Source organism: Triticum aestivum, chromosome 5A, assembly GCF_018294505.1.
Source record: "Triticum aestivum cultivar Chinese Spring chromosome 5A, IWGSC CS RefSeq v2.1, whole genome shotgun sequence".
NCBI lineage: Eukaryota > Viridiplantae > Streptophyta > Magnoliopsida > Poales > Poaceae > Triticum > Triticum aestivum.
In genome coordinates this window covers 73289910-73316517 of record NC_057806.1, presented here as the reverse complement: position 1 = coordinate 73316517, position 26608 = coordinate 73289910, and the positions used below count along the sequence as shown (strand labels likewise).

General features: G+C 47.6%; 4 protein-coding genes and 1 pseudogene across 5 annotated transcripts; 4 read left to right on the top strand and 1 right to left on the bottom strand.

Annotated features, from left to right (window-relative positions):
- The first annotated feature begins 1265 nt into the window (after nucleotides 1–1265).
- Nucleotides 1266–2823, top strand: LOC123101228 (B3 domain-containing protein LOC_Os12g40080-like). The gene is made up of 4 exons (XM_044522772.1): nucleotides 1266–1279; nucleotides 1396–1513; nucleotides 1946–2369; nucleotides 2460–2823. The coding sequence occupies exons 1-4, from the start codon at nucleotides 1266–1268 to the stop codon at nucleotides 2534–2536; spliced, it is 633 nt and encodes a 210-aa protein (XP_044378707.1). The 3' UTR covers nucleotides 2537–2823.
- On the top strand, nucleotides 2639–3724 carry LOC123101227 (B3 domain-containing protein LOC_Os12g40080-like). The gene is made up of 3 exons (XM_044522771.1): nucleotides 2639–2671; nucleotides 2796–3242; nucleotides 3359–3724. The coding sequence occupies exons 1-3, from the start codon at nucleotides 2639–2641 to the stop codon at nucleotides 3614–3616; spliced, it is 738 nt and encodes a 245-aa protein (XP_044378706.1). The 3' UTR covers nucleotides 3617–3724.
- A 3337-nt stretch (nucleotides 3725–7061) lies between these two features.
- LOC123101226 (B3 domain-containing protein LOC_Os12g40080-like) lies at nucleotides 7062–10957 on the top strand (annotated as a pseudogene).
- Nucleotides 10958–18766: 7809 nt separating this feature from the next.
- On the top strand, nucleotides 18767–22326 carry LOC123106619 (putative FBD-associated F-box protein At5g22720). The gene is made up of 3 exons (XM_044528721.1): nucleotides 18767–19838; nucleotides 19924–20067; nucleotides 21580–22326. The coding sequence occupies exons 1-3, from the start codon at nucleotides 18810–18812 to the stop codon at nucleotides 22006–22008; spliced, it is 1602 nt and encodes a 533-aa protein (XP_044384656.1). The 5' UTR covers nucleotides 18767–18809; the 3' UTR covers nucleotides 22009–22326.
- An 800-nt stretch (nucleotides 22327–23126) lies between these two features.
- Nucleotides 23127–25448, bottom strand: LOC123106617 (39S ribosomal protein L54, mitochondrial). Of its 2 annotated transcripts, none has more exons than XM_044528719.1 (2): nucleotides 25192–25448; nucleotides 23127–23871 (listed from the first exon to the last, which is right to left on the bottom strand). In XM_044528719.1, the coding sequence occupies exon 2, from the start codon at nucleotides 23828–23830 to the stop codon at nucleotides 23441–23443; it is 390 nt and encodes a 129-aa protein (XP_044384654.1). In that variant the 5' UTR covers nucleotides 23831–23871; nucleotides 25192–25448; the 3' UTR covers nucleotides 23127–23440. The 2 variants fall into 2 exon arrangements, with proteins under 2 accessions (XP_044384654.1, XP_044384653.1); XM_044528718.1 differs by having other exon boundaries at nucleotides 23127–23849.
- Nucleotides 25449–26608: the final 1160 nt, after the last annotated feature.

Below are 26608 nucleotides of genomic sequence, written 5' to 3'. Positions count from 1 at the left end.
GTTCTTGAAGATTGGTAATAATATACCCCGTCTCCATTCTTCTGGCATCTCATTTGCTCCTAAAATGAGGTTGAAAAGATTAGTTAGCCATATTAGCGCTATGCCTCTAAGGCCTCTCCACACCTCAATGGAGGTACAATTAGGGCCCATTGCCTTGCCTCCTTTCATACTTTTTAAAGCCTCCTTGAACTCGGACTCCTAGATTCACCGCATAAAACGCCTGCTGGTATCATCAAACAAGTCATCCAGTTCAATGGCAGAGCTCTCATTCTACCCATTGAATGCCTTGTCGAAGTACTCCCGCCATCTATGCTTAATCTCCTCTTTCTTCATCAGGAGCTGGTCTACTTCGTCCTTGATGTATTTGACTTGGTCGACATCCCTCGTCTTCCTCTCTCAGATCTTGGCCATCTTATAGATGTCCCTTTCGCCTTCCTTTGTGTTTAACCGCTGGTAGAGATCCTCATACGCCCGACCCCTTGCTTCACTCACAGCTCGCTTTGCAGTCTTCTTTGCGTAGGCTAGAGCAAAGCTTAAGATATCTTCTCCTTCTTGATTCTTGATGCCATAGCCAAAGCCCCCATGCACTCCTTCAAAACTTGTGTTAGATGTACCCACGTGGCCGTTGATGTCTCTTCCTGTGAAGAGCTTCTCGCCAATGCGTACACTCCTAACCATGTCCTCCAGGCCATCCCAGAACTCCCTCTTGGTCTTCTCATTGTGGCCTACTTGCGGGGCATACACGCTGATAACATTGAGAACCAAGTTCCCAACTACTAGCTTGACCAGGATAATCCGGTCCCCACTCCATACTTGAGGCCCTTGTTGATCAAAGATGCCTGCTCCATTTCTCTTTGTAGTCGTCCCCGTGTACCATAGCTTGAAGCTGGAATCCTCCACCTCCTTCGCCTTATGTCCCGTCCATTTGGTTGTCCCCTCTATGTAGTTGTAAAATATTTATAGAATATAAGTATCATGTCCCGTGCATGTTGAGAAAATATAATTAGTGGGTTTGGTTAAATGGCATGTGTGATGAGGTGAAAAGTGTACATGTTGAGAACAACAGAAGTAATGGAGTCATGCATGTTGAGAGTAATAGAATTAGTTGGATTGATGAGGTGGCATGTGTGGTGAGGTAGGATGTGTGCATGTTGAGAGAAATGAAAGTAGCGGGGATCAAGTATATAGACATATAGGATTCCTGTCACATGATCATACATACTAGGTGTCAAGTTTTACCAACACCTATCTTACAACTGTTGGAGATGCCCTTAGTAAGGTATATCTGTGTGCGTGTGTGGTGCTTGGGTGTGTGCATGTGTGTGTGTGTGTGAGCATGTGCTCTCGGTGGATTTGATTTCTGTATTCTAACAATTTCATCTCAACTGAACACAGTATGAAGAAACTATGCACAGTGTGCCTAGAATGTGTTGATCGCCATTATTGGCACATGAAAGATCATGATTGGTGTTTTCTCAAGGTTATGAGTCTGAGTAATTTCAAGGATGAAATGGTAAGACCTTGTCAATAACACTATTTTCTGCACCAAATATATATTCTACAGTTCTCTAAATTGTTGTTTAGTGAGCAATTGAGAAACACTGCCAATCTTGATGCTGAAATTAGGAGCTTGAGAACCAATTTTGTTCACAATAAATATAGTTTACATGAAATGAAACTGCATGAAACCCAAACAACCAAAATTTTCTACTCCCTGTGATCCAAAAAAAAGTGTCGTGGGTTTACTTCAGCTTTAGTTCAAATTTGAACTAAAACCACGACACTTTTTTTTTGGATCGGAGGGAGTAATAAATAGTAGTGAAAACATGTGCTCTTAATTTTTCTCACAGTGAATTATAGGTAGGGAGATGGGATGGAAATCACTTAACCATGTCTATGGTCATTGGCTGCTCAATGATCCTTTTTCATTTGTTCCTTTATGCAGGCCATACCAGATGAGTTCACCACTAATTTCAGAGGTCACATTTCTGATAAAGTCAAACTAGAAGTACCTGATGGCAACATTTATAATGTTCAGGTTGCCAAGGAACAGGATAAGTTTATTCTTCGATCAGGGTGGGTGGACTTCACTGGTGCTTATGAACTTAAACAGTACGACTCCCTGTTCTTTATATATAGTGGGGACTCCCACTTCAAAGTTCGAATCTTAAAACCAAGTGGTTGCGAGAAAGCGTTGTCATGTGTTACAATGAGCTGTGGTCCTAATGTCCAAGAAAGGGTCATTTGTCATGCTCTATCACTACCTAGCATAAAAAGATGTAGAAATGACAATTTGACGGACAATTTGAAAACTGCAAAGGTTACTCCAACGGACTCACCTTCGCAGAAATCAAGTTCAGAAATGAACAGTTGAGTGTGCAATTTCCATTACTGCTTTTTAGGATTTCTTTTACTACTTTTTTGTTCTCATTGCTGCTTTCATGATTGATGTTGCACAGCACAAGATGTCACATCTTCAAAAGATATTCCGGAACCAAGGAGTTCATATGGCCTTCCGGGGTCCACTGAATCATGATACATCTTAGAAAAGGGCTGTATACTGACTAGCGCTCAGAAGGCAAGAGTTGACACATTTGTGAAGGAAAGTTGGACTGGAATCCAAATTTATGTCACAGTCATGAATGAGAAAAGTCTGCCTGATGGTTGTCTGGTACAGTATCTTTTGCAGTGAATGATCTTTTTGAATGAATACTATAATATCTTGCTAGAGCTTTGTCGAAATTGTTAAAACCCTAGCTCTCTGCAATTACGGTCAGTTCATTTATTTGTAACAGGTCATCTGCAAGGATTTTGCAGCCAAACACCTTCCGCGCCAAGACCAGACAATAAAACCCTGTTATCCTCAGAACAACAAAACATGGGACACCAATTTGGCGGTTATCACTGATGGTGCATGCACCCGTTCATGCATCCTTGCTGCTGGTTGGCTGGACTTTGTACGCGACAACAACTTGCGGGAAGGTGATATCTGCGCATTCGAAGTGTCAAAGGACCATGATAGAGTGATAATAACAGTCCACCTCTTAAAGAATGTTGTCGTAACAGGACATACCAAACCAACCAGCCAGCAGCAGAAGAAATGGTCTCACCCAGGCTATGTGGTTACAAAATACACCAAACTGACTTGCAAGCAGAAGAGAAAAATCGAAGAGAGGATCCAGGCTATTAAACCTGAAATCAGAATATTCGTATCCATCATCTATAGCAGCCGTGCCAAGCTGGTAAGTTGCGTCGATCCGTGCTGTTTCATCTTCTTAATAAGGATCTATATATGTTGTTTGTTGCTCTGTTGACAACTTACCATTCCGCCTTATGAATGTGCAACGAACAAACTCAGTCCATAGAAGTGCGATATGCTACCGCTCATCTTCCACGCGAGGAGCAGTGGGTGAGGCTTCAACTGCCTGGGAAGAACCACACTTGGAAAGCCAAGCTCTATATCGGCGACAAGGACAAAGGCAAATGTTATGCGCTACAAACAGGCTGGAAGAAGTTTGTAGATGACAACAAACTGCAGGATGACGACATGTGCCTGTTTGAGCTACTCAAGAACGAGGAGCTCACCATGAACGTCCACATCATTCGCAGAGATTGAGAGAAGCGTAGCTGGCCAATGTCGCCTGCCATGGTGGTGGTGGCGCCACTCTTGTAGTTGGTGCATTTTGTATCAGAAATGCACAAACTTTGGGTTCCCCCATCTCCCAAATACTTGCGAGAAACCCTGTTGATGTCGATGAGATGGGTTTCAGTTTGGTTTCAGCTCCTGCAAGCATGTCTATGTTTTGTTTCAAAGCTACTGGTTAGTTTTGTTTTATTTTTTTTGAAGAGGAAAAAACCCTCAATCTCTACACCGAGTGATGCATGCATATTGTTAATTATTGATATTGCTGAATTAATCTTTTTTTAATGACAAGAAGCCTGGCCTCTGCATCGAAAGATGCACACAACCTATTTATTAAGCAAAATAAGTCCAATTCACTGAGTACAAAAAGGTTGCAAAACACAACCTATTTGTAGGTCTGAAAGGGTCTGAAAGAACTACATAGCTCCACATAATCTGTTACTGGCAATGCCAGCCAAACTGGATGAACAAACTTAGTGCAACAATTTTTTGACGGTTGCACCCAAAGACCATAAGCCCTCTCGTGTGTCCACACGCTGCATCCATGACACATATAATCAACGTCGTAGCTTTGAAGATAACCTGCAAAAAATGGAATAGATCATCTGTTAAACAGGTACATTCAGGCAATTCCAAATTGCCCAAAGAGTGACATAAATTCACAACGCGATTTGGCCCTTCAGACTATGGTGAATACCCTCCAACCAACTAGTACATTTAACAACAAATCTAAAGATATATATTTTAGAGCAACTCCAACACGCCGACTCAAACAGACGACGTTTTTGTCCGTTTTTTGACCGTTTGTAGGTGATTCAAGATTGTGGGCCGTTCCTAAATATAAGTCTTTCTAGAAATTCCAACAAGTGACTACATACGAAGCAAAATGAGTGAATCTATACTCTAAAATATGTGTACATACATCCGTATGTTGTATTCCATTTGAAATGTCTAAAAAGACTTATATTTAGGAACGGAGGGAGTAGCAAACTAGTTTTGTAAAGTGCTCTTGATTTTTCTTTACAATGACTGCCTTAACTTGTTAGTAGGTTATTCCTGCAGACCATACCAGAAAAGTTTGCAAACTATGTCACAGGGCACATATCTGAAGAAATAAAGCTAGAAGTGCCAAATGGCCAAACATATAGTGTTCAGGTTGACAATGAACAGAATGAGCTAGTCCTTCGCTCTGGATGGGATACATTTGTCAGTGCCTATGAACTTAAAGAGGGTGACACATTGTTGTTTGGGTATAATAGTAACTCCCAGTTCAAAGTCCGAATCTTCAATGTGTTACGATCTCTACCTCTATTGACTTGAATCCATGGCGGTACAGGAGGAATTGGGGGTAGGAAAGGTGAGATCTGTTACAGGAGAGGTAGAGTTCGGGGGAGGAAGAGAGAGCAGGGGAAGGGGAAAGTTACAACTCTAGATAATTCTCGATGCCCCTACACACACAGCCGCTTCCTGGCTTATCCACCCAACTCCCAGGTGGACGGGTCGAACCGCCGATTGGGCCTTCATCTTCTCTTGGGCTGGCCCTCCTTGTCCTCCTGGGCTTGGCCCGTGTCCGCGTCCGTGACATTCTCCCCGCCTTCAGCACCGGCTTGACCCCAAGCCGCAGCCCCCGGGAACCGACTGCGGAGCTCGAAGTAGTCCTCCCATGACGCCAATGACGCTAGTTGCGATGCCCACTTGATCAGCACTTGAGGTATCTTGGCCGCTCCTCTGGTAACCACCCGACGCGCCAGGACTTGCTCCGGGATGGCCGGCACAGAGTGCTCCTTGGGTGGTGCAAGCAGTTCCGGTTCGACCGTGGTTGCTGGTGGCAGAGCTCCGGAAGAAGTGATACATGAAACACTGGGTGTACCTTGCTTGACTCTGGAAGTTGCAGACGGTAGGCAACGGCTCCGATGCGAGCTGTGACCTGGAAGGGACCAAAGTAACGGAAGGATAGTTTGTGATTAGCACGTTCCGCAACTGAAACCTGGACATAAGGCTGGACCTTGACGAACACCCAATCCCCCACGGCAAACTCGCGCTCTGACCGGTGCTTGTCTGCTTGGTCCTTCATTCGTTGGCGAGCTCGCTCCAGATGTTGTTTGAGCAAGTCTGTTACCAGGGCGCGTTCGTGCATCCAAACAGAGAGGTCCGGCGGAGCAGCTGCAGATGCATCCAGAATGCCGAAATGCCGAGGAGGGTGGCCATAAAGCATCTCAAAAGGAGACATCCCAAGTGCAGAATGCAGCGATGTATTGTACCAGAATTCTGCCTGATGTATCCATTGGAACCAGCGGTGAGGGTAGGCATGGACAAAGCAGCGGAGGTATGCCTCCAGACACTGATTAACCCGCTCAGTAGTGCCATCTGTCTGAGGATGATAGGCCGAGGACATACGCAGTTCTGTGCCAGCTTGACGAAACAGTTCTCGCCACAATTTACTGGTAAAAATGCGATCTCTGTCGGACACCAGAGCATGAGGCAACCCATGATATTTGTAGATATTAGTCATGTAAGCAGATGCCACTTGAACCGCCGAGAAGGGGTGTGCCAGCGGCACAAAATGGGCATATCTTGTCAGTTTGTCCACAACCACCATGATGCAGCTATATCCCCTCGACGCTGGCAGCCCTTCGACAAAGTCAAGTGTAACAGTATGCCAAGGGTGCGCTGGCACCTCTAGTGGTTCGAGCAGTCCCGGAGTGCGAACATGTTCTGGTTTGGCTTGTTTGCAAACTGCACACTCGGACACAAACTTCACCACTGCTGCCTTCATACCAGACCAGGCAAACAACCTTTTGAGCCGGTCATAAGTCACATGTATACCCGAGTGCCCGCCCAAAGGACTGGAATGCATGGATCTGAGGATCATATCCTGGGCTGCCATCAATACTGCCATAAACTCCTTCTCATAAGCTGACAACCCTTGGTTTCGAGGACCGAGTGCCTTGCTGAAGAATGCCAATGGGTGGCCAGCTTGCATCAACACAACACCAACACCAGTGTTAGAAGCATCTGTTTCGACCTCAAATGGAAGATCAAACCGCGGTAGTGCAAGGACGGGGGCTGTGATCAAAGCCTGCTTGAGATGCTGGAACACTGATTCTGCTTCCTCACTCCATACAAAGACAGCCCCTTTTTTCAACAGATTGGTCAATGAGCGACTGATAATGCCAAAGTTGCGGACAAATCGTCGATAGTACCCTGCCAGTCCAAGGAACCCACGAACCTCCCTGGCATTGGTGGGTGTCGGCCAGTCCTTGACGGCTGCAATATTCTTATCGTCAGTCGATACCCCCGCTGCGCTGATGACATGCCCCAAATAGGTGAGCCTTGGCTGTGCAAATTTGCATTTGGACATCTTGAGGTAAAATCGGTGCTTGGCTAGCAACTGAAACACTTGTCGCAACAACTCGCAATGTCGTTCAAGAGTAGAGCTGTTGTCAAGTCGATTGTCAAAGTTCGTCTCAAAATGTGTGTGTGGATTTTGATTTCAATAATTTCATCACAACTGATATGGCAGGACTGGACCAAATGATCACAGGAACAAAGCATGCACAAAATGCAAAGAATGTGTTGGACGCCATTATTGGCACATGGAGGATCATAACTGGTCTTTCTTCAAGGTTGTGATTCTGAGTAATTTTAAGGATGAGATGGTAAGGCCTTGCCGATTACACTATTTTTTTGTGCACAAATATATCGTGTACAATTTTCAAAACTGTTGTTTTGTGAAAAAAAAAAGGGAAATACTGCTAGCAGTTTGATAATCTTGATGAAGTTAGGAGTTTGAGCACCTGTTATATAACAAATATACCTTTTTTGATAACTAAATTGCACGAAGCCACGAAGTATACCCACTTACCCAGATAACCAAAATTTGATAATAAATATTAGAGAAGCATGTGTGCTCTTAGTTTTCCTTATAGTGAATTATATAGGGATTAAGATAGACTGGCAATCACTTAGCATCGTCTGTGGTCACTTGCTGGTTAAAGATTCTCTGTCATTTGTTTCTTCATGCAGGCCATACCACCAAAGTTCGCCACTAATTTCAGAGGTCGCATATCTGATGAAGTCAAACTAGAAGTCCCGGATGGTAAAATTTATAATGTTCAGGTTGCCGAGGAACAGCATAAGTTAGTTCTTCGATCAGGGTGGGCGAACTTTGCCGGTGCTTATGAACTTAAAGAGGGTGACCTCCTAGTCTTTACATACAGTGGGGACTCTCACTTCAAAGTAAAAATCTTTAAACCAAGTGGCTGCGAGAACGAGTTTTCATGTGTTACCATGAGCTGTGGTCCTAATGTCCAAGAGAGGGACATTTGTCATGATCAATCACTACCCACCAAAAAGAGATGCCGAAACGATGGTTTGACTGACAGTTGGAAACTACGAAGAAGACTCCAACGGACTCACCTTCGCAGAAACCAGGTTCAGAATTGAACAGTTGAGTGTGCATTTTTATCGAGTTTTTGACTTTGTCTGCTATTTTTCTCTGCTTCCCCCCCCCCCCTCTCCTCCCCTCCCCTCCCGCGGCGCGCCCGCGTGCGCCCAGGGGGCTCCCTGCGGCCGCGGCCCTCGGCCCCGCCTCCCTCCCCTTCCCCCCGCCGTCGCCGGCGAGCTCCGTCGGGCAAAGCCCGGGGGGCGCGGCGGCGGCGGGGCCCTCCTTCCCCATCCACTTGGGGGCGCCGGCGCGGGGCGGCTCCTTCAAGCGGCGGCGCTAGATGTCCGCGGGATCCAGCGGCGCGGTGGCTGTTTCGCTAGGCGGCGGGGTGATCTGCTGGTGGCGGCGCTTCGGCGGCCCTCGTTCTACGCGCGGGGCGGCTGCGGTGCTCCCGTCTCGGGAGGTGGTGCGCGACCGGTCTCTTGCCGGATCCGGCCGGATCTGGCATTGGGGACCGGCCGGCGGCGCCTGGCTCCGGTGGTGCGTGCCCGGCGGCTCCGGCGCTTGGAGCTCGCCGGGCGACGCGGGTAGGGCAGCGGCTGGGCGTGGCCGCTGCTCCGGCCGTGGGCGGCGGCAGGGGTAGGTCTCGATGGTGGCCTACCGGTGTCGTGGCGGCTTCACGGTGGCTCGATGGATCTGCCCGCGGCAACGGCCGGCTTCTCTGGCGTCGGTTTGTCTGCGTTCGGGCCGTCTCGACCTTCACCCCATCTCCTCGTCACCCGGGCGCTACCCCCATCAATGGGCTGGTCCTTTCCCAGTTGCGGTCCACCGCTCGTCTCGCGCCAGATGCCGCAGGACCGAGCTCGTCTCGCGCACGATGCAGCAGGACCGAGCTCGTCTCGCGCACGGTGCAGCAGGACTGACCTCGTCCCCCTCTCGGTGTTGCAGGACCGAGCTCGTCTCGCGCTTGGGGCAGCAGGATGGGTCGGTGGATGCCAGTTCCAGCCGACCCTTTGGGTCTCTACGCTGGGGGTTGCCCAGGGGCGCGAAAGGTGGGACCTTTCCGCTCATCCCTTTCGTTGGGGTGCGGCGGGTCTCGGGTGAGGTGGTGTCGAGATCTTGGATGCTGGGGCGGCGGCCCTGGTGGTGGTTGCGCGGTGCTCTTGGGCAGAGCCCGTGCCTTGGTGCTGCCCGGTCACCATGGTCGTGTGGGCGGCGTGGTTGCCGGGGTGTGGCGTTCGGTGGCGGTGAATATTGGCTGAGGTGAAAACCTGCTCTATCTTCAGACGGACCGGCGGCGGCGAAGATCGGTCCCTTCTTGAAGGCGTCGTCACGGCTCTCATTGCCCGTCATGCGGCTCCGGGGAAAACTCTGATCCTTGGATCGGACGGTGGCGGCGCTCCGGCGTCGTACCCTTCCTGAAGGCGCCGCCTTGGAGCGTATGGTTCGTCATATGTAGCTTCATCTCTTCGGGGCGGTAGTGCTAGAAGTGGTGTTGCCGTGCTCAGTGCCTATGTATCCTGTCCTGGGTGTGTGCGTGTGTTGCGGTGGCGTAGCGTGTGTTTGTACTGAATGCTTGTGGTTTGATGCTTTATATATAAAGCGGGGCGAAAGCCTTTTTCGATATTTTTTTCTTCTCATTGCTCCTGTCATGATCAATGTTGTACAGCTGAAGATGTCACATCTTCAAAACATATTCAGGAACCCAGGGGTTCAGGTGTTCTTCAGGGATCTTCTGAATCTTGTTACATTTTAGAAATGGGCTGTAAACTGACTAGTGCCCAGAGGGCAAGAGTCGACACATTTGTCAAGGAAAGCCAGACTGGAATCGAATTTTATGTCACAGCAATGAACGAGAAAACTCTGTCTGATGGATATCTGGTACGTTTACAGAATCACAATATCTTCTAGAGCGACGACTCAGATAGCGTTTGTTACACCATTCTTCAATTATTTTTGAATGAACACTAGAATATTTGTGTTGATACACTAGTGCTCTGCAACTTATGGTGTTGACATAATTCACCAGCTAGTTCATTCATTTGTAACAGGTCATCTGCAAGGACTATGCTGTCAAACACCTTCCGCATCAAGACCAGATGATCAAACTGTCATCCTCAGAATAGCAAAACATGGGATGCCAATTTGGCGGTTATCAGTGATGGCGCATGCACCCTTTCATGCATCCTTACTGCTGGTTGGCTGGGCTTCGTACGCGACAACAACTTGCGGGAAGGCGATATCTGCGCATTCGAAGTGTCAAAGAACGACAGTAGAGTGATGATAACAGTCCATCCACTTAAAGAAAGCGGTCACTCAGAGTATGTCATAACAGGACACGCCAAACCAGCTAGCCAGCACAAGAAGAAATGGACTCACCCAGGATATGTGGTTGCAAGAAGCATCAAACTGACTCGCAAGCAGAAGAGAAAAATTGAAGAGAGAATCCAGGCCATTCAGCCTGAAATCAAAATATTTGTGTCAGTCTTGCAGAGAAGCAGCTACAGGCTTACAGCCTGGTAAGTTCTGCTCGATCCATGCAGTTTCCTCTTTCTAGATAATGGACTCAAGTCATTTTGACAACTTACCATCCTGCCTTGTGAATGTGCAACGAACAAACTCAGTACATTGAACAGGGATACGCTGACTGCCATCTTCCACGTGAGGACCAGACAATGAGGCTTCGACTGCCCGGGAAGAACGACACTTGGAAAGCCAAGCTCTATGTAGGTGACAAAGTCCATGGAAAATTTAATGCACTGCGCAGAGGCTGGAAGAAATTCGTAAAAGACAATAAGCTGCAAGAAGGGGACATGTGCCTGTTTGAGCTGCTGAAGAACAAGGAGGAGCTCACCATGAATGAACGAGAAGGGGACATGAACATATGTTTTTCTAGTAACCATTGGCCCCCGCGTCGCCTAGGGTAGGCGACCCGGGCGGCAGCCCCCAACCGCGCCGCCGCCGGGCCCCCCTTCTCCAGCTAATCCCCTCGCCGCCGCCGGAGGCCACAACCGGGCGAAGCCCGCGTCGTGGCAGCGGCGGCGGGGTCTTCCCCCCGTGGCGCGGTTCTCCTCTCCCGCGGGGCCCGCGGCTGGCGGCCCGCCTGCGGCTCGGATCCATGGCGGCGGCCATGGCTGGTGGCACGCGGCGCTGCTTGGCGGCGGGCGGCGCCGGCGTGGTCAGGTGGGCCACTTCCCTGGCTATGTGGATGGCGGGGAGGTGGTGGGCTTCGGCTACGGCGGCGGTTCCTCGCTGGATGTTGGTGGCCATGGTGATGTTCGTCCTCGACCCCGATCTACTCCGATCTGCAGCGGATCCGGCCCTTGGTGGCTTCGGTCACCGTTCTTGGGTGCTGGCCTTGCAGATCCGGTGGCTGGAAGGGTTCCAGGGGAATCTCTTGGCCGGCGTGGCGGCCACTCCGATGGCAGTGCCTTTGGGTGTTGCTTCCCTTGTTGGAGGCTTCAGAGAGGATCTCCTTCCTTCCACCCCTCCCAGGAGCTCAGGTGAAAACCTCAGACTCCCCCTGTTCCAAGCGACGACGACACCACGGTGGCGTGCTCCTTCCTGAAGGCGTTGCTCGGGGGCTGCTCAAGCGGCGGTGGAAGTGGCGGCGGTTCGGTGTCGACACATGCATTCTGGTCAGCTTCATCTTGGAGGTTGCGGCGACGTAGGCAACGCTCGTCTGAAGGAGCTACTGCCGATGGTCGAGGCATCGTTGGCAGTCTGCGCCATCAGGTTCGGGGTGCTCAGGGGGAAACCCCAGATCTGGGTCTTCCGGATCGGATGATGATGGCGTTCTATCGCTTTCCCTTCTGGGGGCATCGTCTTGGAGCAAGTGCTGACTGGAGGGATGGTGGAGCGGTGTTTCATCCCAAATTTTGATGGCGGAGGAGATCGATGGCATGGCGCTGTGGAGACTCGGCGTCCGACGTGCGGAGATGGGCTTGCGCAGGAGGAGGTTGCTGTCTGGCGTCATGGTGACGTCGATGGCAAAGTGGCCAGACAAGATAGAAGCCTCAATATGATCTGAAGACCTGTGGAAGATGGCGGCGACGACACACGAGTGCGTTTGACCGGATTGTGCCCCAGACCCGGTATGTGGCTCGGCTGGGGCTTCCGAATGAGTTTCGGCTTCTGGCTTTTGATGTTAGGCTTAAGTGAGTGGTTTGAGTAGTGGCCCAGCTAGCACCCCTTCATCATTTTGGATAGGAGTAGCGGCATATGTTGGCAAGATGGTGAATTCAGGCACATTGTTGTAATACTTTATAAGGCCCCTCCCAATGCTCCACTTTGTACAGGTGTTAAGGTTGTCAACTAAGCAAAAAATATGATGTCGCATGCTAGTTAAGAAGAGAGAGTAGTATGGTGACCCAGGAAGAAACGGTGCTAAGCACGTGTACCTAGGTGGAAGCATAATTCTGAGTCTACAACGAATTAAATGCACAAAGTTTAGCACCCAAAAGCTTAGCACCTTTGCATTGTGAGCTTGAGTTGCTAAGGCATTTAATATGATTAGCACCTCATCTAAGCACTTTTGCATTGGAGGAAGTCTAAGGTCCTCGAAAATAATCAATAAAGTAGCCGTATGCATCTCCCAGATGCAGAGGACGGGGGTCATCCTCCTTTTCTAAAAAAATGAATGTCGACATAATTAAAGCATAGCTGGCTGGTGTCGCCTGTCATGGCGTCGACGCCATTCTTTTGGTGATCCGTAATCTAGTGACGCCACTCTTTTGGTGATCCGTAATTTAGTACCTTTTCTGTCAGAAATCCACAAGCTTTTGGTTCCCCCATCTCCCATTCTCGCAAGAAACCCTGTCGATGTCGATGCGACAGGTTTCAGTTTGGTTTCAGCTCCTGCGAGCATATCTATGTTTTGTTTTGAAACTATTGGTCAATTAAGACTGGTTTGATGTTTCTGTTGGCTTGTAAATTGGCTAAAACATGGTGGGCATTGTTACATCAGCCTTACAGCCACCTTCTCTTGCAATGCTATACCTCTCTATGCATATGTTATCCTTCAAGAAGGTTCTGAGATGAAATTATTGTGCTATAAACTCAGCACTGTACCCAGGATGCATTCTCGCGACGTATGTTCGGAACTTGTTTTAAAAGTCTGGTTTTCCATTTTGGAAAAGAAATGCTGCGTCCACAAATCTGCAGCCACATGAACGGGTGCCGCTCCCAGCTCGCGCGCTGGCTCCAGCTCCTCGCTGCCAAGGGCGTCCAGGACCTCGTCCTCGTCAACCACCCGACCGCTCGACGTGCCTCTCCCCGTCTTGCTCTTCAGCATCACCACCCTCACCCTCCTCTACGTCGGCGTCTGGAAGCTGCCGGGCACGGCCGCCCTGCGTGGCGCCTCCTTTCCCCACCTCCGCGAGCTCGGCCTCTGTTTCATCGAAATGGAGCACAGCTTCGTCGACTCCCTCGTTGCCAGGAGCCCCGTCCTGGAGATCCTCAACGTCGTCGGATGCTTGGGTGGCTTGCGTTTACGTCTCATCAGCAAGAGGCTCCGGTGCGTGCAAATCTGTGTGATGAAATTCTCGAATTCATTGAATTTCAGCTCGGGATAAAGCCGGGCAGCGGAAGTGCCATGCTCACGGGTGTGAAGATTCTGAGTTTGAATGTGTGTTTCGGTGTTCGCAATGATGTTAAGATGGTGCCTACCTTCCTCAAATGCTTTTCCAACACCGAGAGACTGCATATTGTGGTATGTGTCACCAATCCATGATCGGCTTATATTTGTATGGATTTCTCGCCTATTGTTGCGATGGGCTTTGAGATGTGTTTATATGTGATGGCTCTTTATATGTGGTTGCGGAGAGACTACATATTAATGATTGATTGCATACTTCAAGTCAGTCATTGTGATAGCTCTTTATATGATCTTTTTTGTTTCGTGCACTGTAATGTATGATGCGTGACATATGTGACTAGTTATAGGTTAAACTCCATGCCTTGCCATTTATTCTCAGCCACCATCTGGTCTTCTCGACAATCTACATAGGTAGACTATACCATACAGATAGAATTATTAAGGGTTTCATGCTGATCAGTTTATGCTGACACTTGGTAACAATGTTTTCTTGTGGCACAATGATTATTATTCCGATACCTTGATTTGTGGTGCTTTGCTTTTTTATGTATGTCCAAATTTTCTTGTTCTATTGTTTCTCACTGTGTTAATAGGAGTTACTGTAATAGATGCTATATTAAAGCTTATATTTTTGAAAGGTAAACATAGTAAACTTGCACATTAAGTACAGTTTCCTGAGGCTTTCTGGTATTGGTACTACCATAATCGCTATATTGATGCTAGTAAACTAATTTTACCATATTAGGATCTTAGGAATTTATCTCCTAGTAATTTGTATTAATTTGTTGTCCATGAATCATCTTGTTTTTCTCTCTCTGCACTACTAGGCTTTTTTTTCAATTTGACTACTAGGCTATTTAGTACTCTCTCCGTTCTAAAATAGATGACTCAACTTTGTACTAAAGTTAGTATAAAGTTGAGTCATCTATTTTGGAACGGAGGGACTAGTTACAGTACATTCTGCTAGTTGCTGAAAAAGGCTTCCGCCCCACTTTATATATAAAGCAATGATCAAACACGGCCAGGTACAAACGCACGCTAGTCCGTCCGAGGAAGGATTAGGTTTTCACCCCGGCCAACACTCACCGTCACCGAACGCCACACCCGGCGACCACGTTGCCCACACGGACATGGCCACCGGGCAGCACCAAACCGCGAGCTCTGCCCATGAGCACCACGGTACCACCCCCAGGGTCGCCGCCCCAGAATCCAAGACCTTCATACCACCTCACCCGAGACTTGGCGCTACCCCAACCAAAGACACGAGCGGAAATGACTCGCCTTTCGCATCCCTGGGCGGCCCCCAGTGCCGTGACCCAACAAGCCGGCCAAAATTGGCCTCCATTGACCCGTCCTGCTGCACCGGGTGCGAGACGAGCTCGGTCCTGCCGCCGGGCGCGAGATGAGCATAGTGCTGCTGCCGGGCGCGAGACAAGCTCGGTCCTGCTGCCGGGCACAAGATAAGGTCAGTCCTGCTACTGGGGGTGAGACGAGCTCGATCCTGTAGCATGGGGCGCGAGACAAGCGATGGACCGCAACTGGGATCGGACCGACCCTTCGACGGAGTGAGCGCCTGGACGATGGGGGAAGGGGCCGAAGGCTGACACATACCGCCTACAGACGGGCCGACGCCAAAAAAACCAGCCGCCGCCGCAACCGATCTGCCACCACCACAACACCAGCGTGTCCACGCCCTGGCTAGATCCGCCCAGAGCCCCGCCACCCCGCCCGGAGCAACAGAGACACTAGCCGCATCACCACCACCTCATCAAGGCCGGCGGCCACCGCTGCCAACACCAACCCTCACCATCCACCGGATCTGGGCAGGGAATCCCAGATCCTCAGCCCCCGCCACCCACCACCATCCAGAACAGGGCAGGGGGCTAGATCCGCCACCAACCCGCACCGGAGCCCCGAGCTGCGGCCGCGCCGGAGGGAGGGAAGGAGGCGGCGCCAGAGACCGAAGGACGCCGGGAGGGAGAGAAGGAGCCAAGGAAGGGCCGGCCCGACGCCCGGCGCCACCAGGCAGAGGGGAGCGCCCCGCGGAGCCCCCAACTGCGTGCAGGAGAGAGCCGCCTCGCCACCGCCAATGCTACACGGCCTTTGGCCGGCGACGCCCCAAGCGGCGGCGAGGAAGGGGGTTGAGGCGTGGGGGGCGGAGGGGGCGGCGCTAGGGTTTCCTCCCGGGGGCGCCCGCGGGAGCGCCTCGAGGAGGCAGGGGAAGGTACTTTCATGCATTGAAGCATAGAGTTGTCATTAAGGGTCCTAGTTGTCACATCTCCTACAAATCTGATCCCGCATTTAGGTGTACATTCAGCTGTTATTTTGACTTGCTGTGTAATGCAACCTTGAAACGTTCCATTGCTGGTTGTGATTTGGTGATGATATATTCATATATTGCTCATCTGCATCAGTTGATCAACTGCAAACCTTAATGTCTCTTTTTAGGCCTTCTCTAGCTATAGTGAAAAATCCCTTGTTCTGGATGCTTATTTCTAAAGACATAATGCGCGACGTGTGAAGAGCAGTTTGCAATAAGAGTAATGCCATAGTTGTTGCAGTTTGATTTGCCATGTTGCATTCGAATTTATGGCGATTATTGCCGGCCAAGTTCTAAAAGTTGTTAAATTTTTGGATTTTTTACTTTGTTTCGAGAGTTTATTTGAATCTTGTTTTTTTCCTCAGAAAATAACGCCTCATTGCCAACTGTTATTCTTTTTTTTGAGCATCAGTACAGACACAAGCGCTCATACCGTAGGCGCCTCGTCGTCAACGGGCGCATCACCGGAAATTCTGAAATAAATCTAGAAATAATGCGAGCACCAGGATTTAAACCCTGGTGGATTGGGGATACCACTGTCCACTTAACCAACTCAACCACAGGTTGATTCGCGCCAACTGTTATACTTGGGCATCATAAAACCATACAGAGAATGAGTGAAGTGATGGGAGAGTCGCATGATGTCTTCTAACCTGTAGATTCGGTCCATAGTCAAGTGAAATACAAATAACTGAAAATTAAGAGAAACGAGACTTGGCTCAAGGAGTGCTAAATATTTTCAGATCATAGAAATAAGAGGGAAAATGGCGAACACAAATGAGAAAAAATACAAAACATAAAAGAAAAAAAGAAAACACATGTTGACATCACCTGACTTAGAATTATCAAAGTAGGCAGAGTTAGAGCGATCACTTGATTTTTCAGATCGTGTGCTTGCAGTGGACTGAGATCATAAAGTTAGGACGCCGCTAACTGTCACACGTGTGGCATATACGATATGCACCCACATACCGTGTGTGGTGTGAGTAGGAGGCAGCCCACACGGGCTGTATGTGGGCGGACATTGGAATTGCCCACACGTGTGGGCGCGGCTACTTCGTGTCACACGCCCAACAAGTACTATTCATCTTCACCCCGTGCGTGTGGCACGAAGCAAAAAAATGCCCACACGTTCTGACGCAGCTACGTTAGGTACCCCGTGGGATGACTATTTAGTTGCCATCCTGGATGGCAGATGTAGTTATCCGGGATGGCAAGTGTAGTTGTAAAAGCATGTCAACTTTATCTGTTTTGGTTAATTATAGTTGCCATATCCAATTTATGGTAGTTCCGGCGTGTAATCAAACCGTAGTTGCCGTGTGTGATTAACTACTTGCCACATATGGTCAAAACAGTAGTTGCCATGTGTGTTTACCTAGCTGCCACGTGTGGTCCAACCATAGTTGACATGTATTGTTAATCACAATTGCCATGTGTGTTTATCTGGTTGCCACGTACGCGCAACTGTAGTTGCCGTGTAGCAAAGAATCACAGTTGCCATGTGTGTGTACCGAGTTGCCACGTTCGCGTAACTGCAGTTGCCGTGTAGCAGAGAATCACAGTTGCCGTGTGTGTGTGCCGAGTTGCCACGTTCGCGTAACTGCCGTTGCCGTCCACAACATATGAGTGCCATGTGGGCGAAAAGCAGTTCGCCCACACGCGCATGACCTAGGTGATGGCTGTGTGGGCAGAAACTAGTTCGTCCACACAACGCAGCTGGCAAACAGCATGGTGCGAGCGTGTGGGCAAACTTTCCAACACCCACACACCAGCCCCATCCTACGTGGCACAAAAAATCAACCTTTTTGTGCCAACATTCGTGCAAAAGGCACTGGACGACGATCCAGGCATGTGGGCGAGTTGGGAAACGTCCACATGTGTGGGCGTTAGACTTTTCATAAAATTAAGTCATCTATTTTAGAACGGAGGGAGTAGGACCATAGTTAGAGTGTGACCCCCACCCCCAACATAACTTTAATACAGGTTAGAAAGACACAATGCCACTCTCAAAAATGGTGGGCGTTATTTTTAAAGGAAATGAAATTCAAATGAAACTATAGAAATCAAATAAAAATTCAAGAATTTAAGAACTTTCAGTAGTCCTATACCCCTTAGATATTACACGAAGATCCATGCAGATTTTAAATAAATTTTGCGCGGATCTCCGCATAAAGTTAGACAGATTTTGCATTGACTTAAGTTGACTAAGATTTAGCAAAATCAAAATGATACTTAGCTCAAGTAGTGCTAAAAAGTTTCAAATCATAAAAATAAGAGAAAATGACAGAAATAAATGAGAAAAAAGATGCTGGCGTCACTGGACTTAGACTCAACTAAGTCTAAGTCGACTGAGATCTAGGCCTGAGTTCAAGTGTAATCCACAACCATAATATTAATGTAGGTTAGAATATACGGTGTGATTTGCAAACTAGAAATTAGGCATTTTTTTAGAGGACAGAAAATTCAAATGAAACTATAGAAATGAAGTAACTTTTTTTTTTCATTTAGCAGCTTTTAGTAGTACTACATATAGATGAAATCTACATGGATCTGTGTGTAAACTCTGTCTTTTTTCAGATCATAAAATAATGTTTAAAGTACACAATCCTAATTCTTTTGGATTTTAGTGATATTAATAAGAGAGTTGAACAGAACAAATACTACTAAGTTTTTTAGGGGAGAAAACAAATACTAAGTTTTTTTAGGGTTAAACAAATACTAAGTGAGCAGCCATGGGCCCAGAATTTGGCCCAACTAAACGAACCAAGCGCTATATACAGTCACAGCCTAGTCTCCACTACACTAGTCGCTCGCCTCCGCTCGGAAACCCCACAAATCAGCGGGAAAACCCTCGCCGCCGACCATGGCCGGCCGTACGCCGTTCACCAACGTCGACCCGGAGACGGCGGCCTACTTGCGGCGCCTGGGCATCGACCCCCACGAGCTGGACCGAGCCACAGAGCAGCTGCTTACCTACATCTGCGTCGAGCTCCTCCCCGCCCCGCCCGTCTCCGACGCGCCCCCGCGCAGCATCTTCTCCCGCCTCCTCATCACGGAGGCCGCGCACGAACCCGCCCTCCCCGCCAGCGCCGACCTCATCAGCGTCCTCCCCGACACCCTCCTCCGCAACATCGTCTCCCGCCTCCCCATCGCGGACGCCGCGCGCACCGCCGTCCTAGCCTCGCGCTGGCGCCGGGTCTGGCTCTCCACGGAGCCCGTCCTCATCGACGCCTTCCTCCGGCCCAGCTCGTCGTCCGTCACGGCCGCCGTCTCGGGCATCCTCGAGTCGCACCCCGGGCCCTTCCGCCGCGTCCACCTAACCTGCAGCCACATGAGCGCGCACCAGGCCCAGCTCGCGCGCTGGCTCCAGCTCCTCGCCGCCAAGGGCGTCCACGACCTCGTCCTCGTCAATCGACCGTGGCCGTGCGATGTGCCCCTCCCTGACGCGCTGTTCAGCATCAGCTCCGTCGTCCGCCTCTACATCGGCCTCTGGAAGCTCCCGGACACGGCCGGCCTGCGTGGCGCTGGCGCCTCCTTCCCCCACCTCCGCGAGCTCGGCATCTGCACCGTCGCGATGGGGGAGGGCGACGTCGACTCCATGGTCGCCAGCAGCCCCGTCCTGGAGATCCTGAGCATCCAGGGAAGCCACAAGGGGCTGCGCCTCCGCATCGTGAGCCAGAGCCTACGGTGCGTGCAAATCTGCAGCTCTGTTGTGGAGAACGTCACGGTGGTGAAGGCTCCACGCCTCGAGCGGCTCATCCTGCAGGGAGGCCGGCATGCTGCTAGTGGCCTGTGTACCATGGTCAGCATTCTTGATGCCCCCAAGCTACATTCGTTTGGATTCTTGGAGCCAGGCAATCATGTCCTGGGGATCGGAGACACCGTCATAATGGTGAGTATCCATTTGTGCAGTTGTCACTGTGGGAGGTCCATGAGTTAAATGTGCCATCTTTGTTCTTAAATTGGGTGAATTTCAGGCTGGGATAAAGGAGAGTGCGGCCACCACTGTCGCAAGCGTTAAGATCCTGAGCTTAAATGTGCGTTTTGGAGTCCCCAATGAGGCAAGGATGGTGCCCATGTTCCTTAAATGCTTTCCCAATGTCGTGCGACTGCATATCATGGTAATTTCCACTAATTCAAGTTTTAATTTTACATGTTATTACTCCCACTAGTGTCAAAAACGCTCTTATATTGTGGGACGGAGGGAGTGCTTGTAAATGGTGTGTGTTCTGATTGAATGCATAGGCCTTTCAAGTCATTTATTCATCACAGTCAGTCAGTCAGCTCTTTTGGTGAATGCTGATAATTATGCAGTTCTACCACATGTTAAGGTGCCATTCATCGTCAGCGATCATGTCTTCTTTATATGTTGACTAGAGTACACAACTATAATTCCAGGGATTGCATGCTCATCTGCTTATGCTATGACATTTGGTAATAATATTTTTTTCTGGTGGCACAGTTTTTGTTTCTATTGCTTTGCTTCTTGAATTCTGGCATGTCCAGATCTTTTTCTGGAACACAGCATCTAAATGTTCGTTTTCTTATTTCACACTGGTGCATTTGAGATGTTGCAAGCTAGTAGCAACATAGCAATCCTGCTATGCTTATTTCACACTGATGACAGATACATATGGTAATCTTGCACATTGCTGTCTACAGTTTCTTAGTGGTCTGTATGATATAACATAATACCAAAGTTTTAAATCGCGGGCAATTCCATTTCGCGGCAGCTTGTCCGAAATGCTACAGCCGCTATTGCGGGCAATAGCGGCCACTAAGCCATTTAGTGGCAGCTAGTACATGGACATTTTTAGCAGGAAAACAGGGTGTTTTCAGCAGGAAAACAGAGGATTGCAGTATATACTTAGACATAAACTGAAACAAGCATCACCAATTAAAAGTTACAAACAAGCATCACTAGTTCACAAACAAGGGAACCAAGAGCCTGCCATGTTCTGGATCCCAATGAAAACTTAAATGCAACCGCGGGCCTCGCGGCAGATCGCGTAATTTTGGCCATAGCGTTGCGGGAAGCATCCCAGGCAGCGATTGCGCCGCAATAGCTGCACTTTCATGGGCGATTTTAATCTTTGCATAATACGTACTAGTTTGCATCAGCTCAGGAATGTATCTCCGATTTTTTAATATTGAAAGATTGCAGCCTCATTTCTTTTTTCTTTTCAGTTTGTCTAATTCACATCTAGATGTTTTTTAAGGATGTCACATCTAACCTCCCACAAGTATATAATGCATCAACAAGAAACAAAAAAAACTAGGACAAAAAAAATAGACCACAAACAGAGTGAAAATCAGTTTAGATGTGACATAACTTTGTCACATCTAGATGTGTCCTAGACAGACCCATTCCCTCTAGATATTGCATGTAATACTTGTTCCTTCATGCGGTAGATTTTATCACTTGTAGATTATTTGTTCTGATTGATTTGCATAGACCTGTCAAGTCAATTACCATCAGAGCTCTTCACTTTCTATATTTTCTTCTGTTGTGGAAAGTGAATCCTGTATGTAGTTATTCAAGCAACACATGTTAAGGCTTTCTTCATTCACCAAATGTGCGCACCTCCCTCGGTTGCTCTCCAACTATTGACTGATTTGATCTCCCTTTGCAGTCCAGAAAATGTAATCGGTCCGCTGGTAAGCTCAGCCTCAATTTCCAGGAGGGTCCTACTGAAAGTGCTATGTTGCACATCAAAGAGATGCATTTCCGTGAATTCCGAGGGGAACAAGGCGAGGTTGCCTTCCTCAAGTCGATCTTCCCAAAGGTGCTGGAGACTGCGGTGATTATAATGGCAAACCCAAGCTTCACTCCATTTTCAGTAGCCGTGGCGTTCTCCGAACTGAAGGAGGCTTCTGAGGTCATAAGGTGCTGCCAAGTGCTGCTTCTTAAGAGTGCAGGGCCCGAAGGAGGCAAAGCATGGAGTTTTAAAGAAGGAAGTGATTTTTCATGCGAGGACCCTTTTTCAACAGTGGAGAGCAGCGTATTCACTCCGGAGCAGTCGAAGTTTATTGGATTTGATGAAAGTAGGAAACAGGCATGACATCTGCTTCAAAATGCCTGTGAGGAGTGGAAGATTTTTGGATGTGCTGAACTATGAATCATCCATGGTATCTGCTTCTTTTGGTAGCCGCCCCTGACTTTGGTGGCCTTACATCGCAAACTTTGCGTTAAATTTGTGGTCTGATTGATATCTGGTGGGAAACAGAAATACTATGAACTGGTATTTTGCTTGCTGTGTAATCTGTGCTATCAGTTTCCCTAAGTTTGCTCCTTCAAATGTTTGTTCCATCTGGCAGCATGTCACATTGCTTGCAGATTTGCATCTTCCCTTCCTGATTGATCTGAAAATTTTAGTTACCATCAGAGCACTCCATGGTCTTTGGCATGCACTGTAGTGATCACATATAATATCTTTGAATTGCATGACCGGATATCCTTGACCAACAATGGCTTAGAACATCACCCCCTTGCCATTTTTTTTCAGGCCTTTCACATATCTGAAAGAGCCTTTGTTGCTTTGCATGTAACTATCATCCAATTTATGGGTTGCATACTCGCGTGCTTATCTCTTTTAGCTTGTAGCATTAGGTCTGATGCATGATATTATGATGCCATATCGTTTGATCTATAAATTTACATTGCGTTGCTAGTTGTGTGTTCAAATTTTATTTGTACTGTTCTATTTGACCATTTGGAATATTTTCTTCATGTATAACCTCGGTAGTACTTAGTAGAGTTTGTTGTTCTGATAGAGTTTGAGTAGAATGAACTGCATGTATGACCTCGGTAAAACTTGATGCCATTTCGCATTGGCACAAACCTGTGATAAAAGCCGGCGCAACTGAAACCTGTGATAAAAGCCGGTGCAACCGTTTCCCACAAACAAGATGGTGTCATCAGCATACTACAGAAAAGTGGAGTAATTCTCAACTGGTTGTCACGGCTCACATTTGGCAAACCGTTCACATGTTTAAGACCTACATGGTTGACTGAAATCTGTTGCCTCACTTTCTAATTGGGAATGTTAAAAATCTAAGTTAGCAAGCATAACAAATCCTTGCTGGTTTAATGCATGGAAGTATTGATCTGTCAGTTCACGCACCGCGCTTGTGAAATGTCGGTGATAATTCACTGGGACAAGGAGGGGACAAGCATAAATAATTTACCAACCGTTTCAAATTTCAAAGCTGTACCAATAATAGGTACCATCACAAGGACCCCCCTGTGCTATATCTTTTACTTCAAAGCATGAAACTTACATCTTACCGCGAAACGCAAACAAGCAGGAGCATGGGAAACTTGCTACAGCATTTGCTGCAAGATACACAAGTTAAATCTTCACAAGAACATGACAAACAATATGCTGGTCGCATAGGCTACATTCTACTGTGAGCTTGACTTCAATGCTACATTATTACCAAAATCAACTACTCCAGATAAGAAGACACTATGATGAGATGAGATTGTCCTGATCAGTTCTTAGCTGTGAGAGCATTGTTCTCCTTGATCCGAGTCCGGTTGTCCAGCTTGACGAAACGCTTCTGGTCTTCATAGGGCAGCGTCTTGGCATCTTTCCTCCGAAGCTCGCTCAGCACCAGATGCTTGTCGATCATGTGCCACAGCCAGCCAGGGCACTCAGAGTCTGGTTGGATATTCGGGTCAGAACCCTCCTTCAGGATATTCACCCCAAACACACGTGTGCTCTTCATTTCTTTGCTGGGCACAGGTTTAGCATCAGCCGCGCCACCTTTTCCGTCCTTCTTTCCCTTGGCCACAACGGCAAAGCCTCTTGTCCCAACCAATTGAGTTGCGTCTCTTGGAATAACTCCACTCTTCAATACTCGTGTCCAGGACACTGCCATTCCTGGGTCGATATTTTAGCTGCACACATCAATCATCACAACTAAGAAGTGTTAACTCTGCTGAAAAAAGAATCAAGTGTCTACTGATATAACATTAGAAAACCACCAGTGCTGACAGAAAAAAGAAGGTTCAAAATCCGCAACGAATCAAGGCATTTGAACAGAAGGTCGTATAATTAGTACATAGATGTACAAGGAGTATGCTGACTCTGGAATATCAGATCTGGGGCCATGTTATGCAGCCTGCTTCTGCCACAAGGTCTTTATTTATATACTGTAATATGGGGAACTAAAGCTCGAAAGCTAACATGTTTCATTTAAGACTTGTAATTCTGCTTTCAAGATGTTTACTGCAATTCATTTCCAAATTCTTATGTTGTTCAACTGAATACATGAATTACACATGGTTAAAGATGATAATCAGATATAACCATCATCTAAAGGTTCTTGCAAAAGTAAAAACAAATAAAACAACATTTAGACCGGATCAGACCAAAGTCCTGAAGAACATCAACGCTATTTCCAGCATCAAGCCCCAACCAAAGCAAAATCTGAACTATAATAATCCCCGATTCCCCGCGTAAGGCCATAGTGCATGATTGGCAGTATGGCATCATTCACAAGATGTCAGGCAATGAACACCACAATATGATTAGCAAATTTGTCTAGGAGTTTAGCAAAACCATGAGAAAGGTGCAGACCAGAAACACCGGTCTGTTTCTTGTTGAAGCAAAATCAATTGGAACATCAGACACACCTTCCAGCATCAAGCATTAGCCGACCCAAAATCAGAACTGCATCCGCCTTTCGACCATTTATTTATTATGCACAATTCACAATAAGCTATATGCGGCACTACATGGTTAGCGAATTTAATTCACCGTTAAACCATGGGAGGGCTGCACCTGATAAGGGTTTTAGTCTCCTAAAAACTCATATATCACAGGATGAACAACTTTGGCAGGGGCGGCTGCAGATTTTTTTCCCACCTAGAGCAGTAGTTAGTCCAATCCTACGTGTAATGTAGATGTTAAAAATGCTAAACCCATAATTGTTTTTGGTCCAATAGATGGACCAACCACAAAGAAGCACAGTACAATCTGTGCCAACATTATACCAAGAGATGTACAATATATCTGAAATTACTAGTGTCAGCAAAATTACAACAGAGAAGTACAACCTGAAATTAGAATGTCGGAAATTAGTCATCTCTCTAACTACCACAAGAGAAAGGAACGAGGATAATACTGTAGTAGTATTTGGTTTCAGAGAAATATGCAGTCTGAAATCGCCATTTCTGAAATTACTCATCTTTGCAGAAGAGAAAAGAGAGAGGGAGAGAAGCCTAGGCTGCTGAGTACCTTGGGTGGTGGCGGTCGGTAGAGTTGAAGATGGGGAGGAGCCGGCGGCGGTCGGTGGTGGCAGGAGGTCGGAGGGGAGGAGACTGCGGCGGGCGGCGGGGAAGTTCGGCGACGAACCCGGGGAGGGAAGGGGTGTGACGCCGGCTGCGGCGACGCGTGGGATCTAGGCGGCGGCGATGGAGGCAGCCCAAGATTCGAGGACCCTTTTCCAGCGAGTGCAGTTGACCAGCAGAGCTGTATCATTTCATTTCATCTGATTGTGAATTTGACTAGACTATATAGCAATTCAAAGCATGGTTAATAATACAGCCAACGGTCGATTATAAAGAGTTATCATGTTATCTATTTTCAACCTCATAGCCGTCATGTACAATAATAAAATTTAAATACTTATTAGTAGTTGATCCATCTTACAATCTCACAAAGCGTTTTGGGGCTTATGTTGCAGCCGGCTACTAATCAAGAGTCTGCTTCTTTTCCTTTTCTTTTAACTAAAAAAAGATAGTATAATATTCTAGTGCTTATAGCATGCTTGTGTCATTTTATTGTATTTGGTCTTAGGGCATCTCCCACATCGAGTCGCCCGCAACCATTTGACTATGACTGTTTTGCCATCATCGATCCATCAACCGATCCAGACGTGTTTTTCTAGACAATCTAGCGAGGGGGTCTGGGCGTATAAATTGCTGCCACGTACACCTTTGACTAATCTGGCCCACCAAAAAACTCTCTTCCACGCCTGCACGTTTTCCCGCTCGAAGTCAGCTGCTCGTATTCATGTCGGCCCACATCAGACGCGACACTGAAGTCGGCATTGAAGTGGCTTGCCGCCCGTTGCTCGTTCATTGCGCATACCTTCTCTCTGCGTTGAAACAACATCAGTCTACCCACCTACCTTCATTAAATCTGCGCATGTGCCAAGGAACATACTCCAGCACAATGAGTTTCAGGAAGGTCACCGCCATGACGTCTTCAGGTTACACAGCCAGTGCAGTTTCTCAACTAAGCCGTATCATTTTAGTTCAGGCCTGCCGTGCAAAACTTACTTTTGAACAGGTTTCCCGCAAATATGATTGACATTGTGAATCTTACTAGACTTAGTAGACTATATATAGCAGACAACGAAAATGCTGAATGGAGGTCGGTCTCCATGGAGGCTGAATTTAAGATGACCAAGATTGTATGTTTCAGATTTTTTTTAAATACACATATACTTATAGACATTAATGTACAAGTGTGTAAATTTTCAAGATAAAATATGTTAAAATGAGTGTTGCAAAAAAATTATGCGCCTTTTTATTATATGCACCATTCATCCTTATAATCCATGATTTTGTTTTTATTTGTACAGCTCGCATTTCAAGGTATTTCACCCAAAAGTAATACACACATACACATTATATCCTTGTACACATAC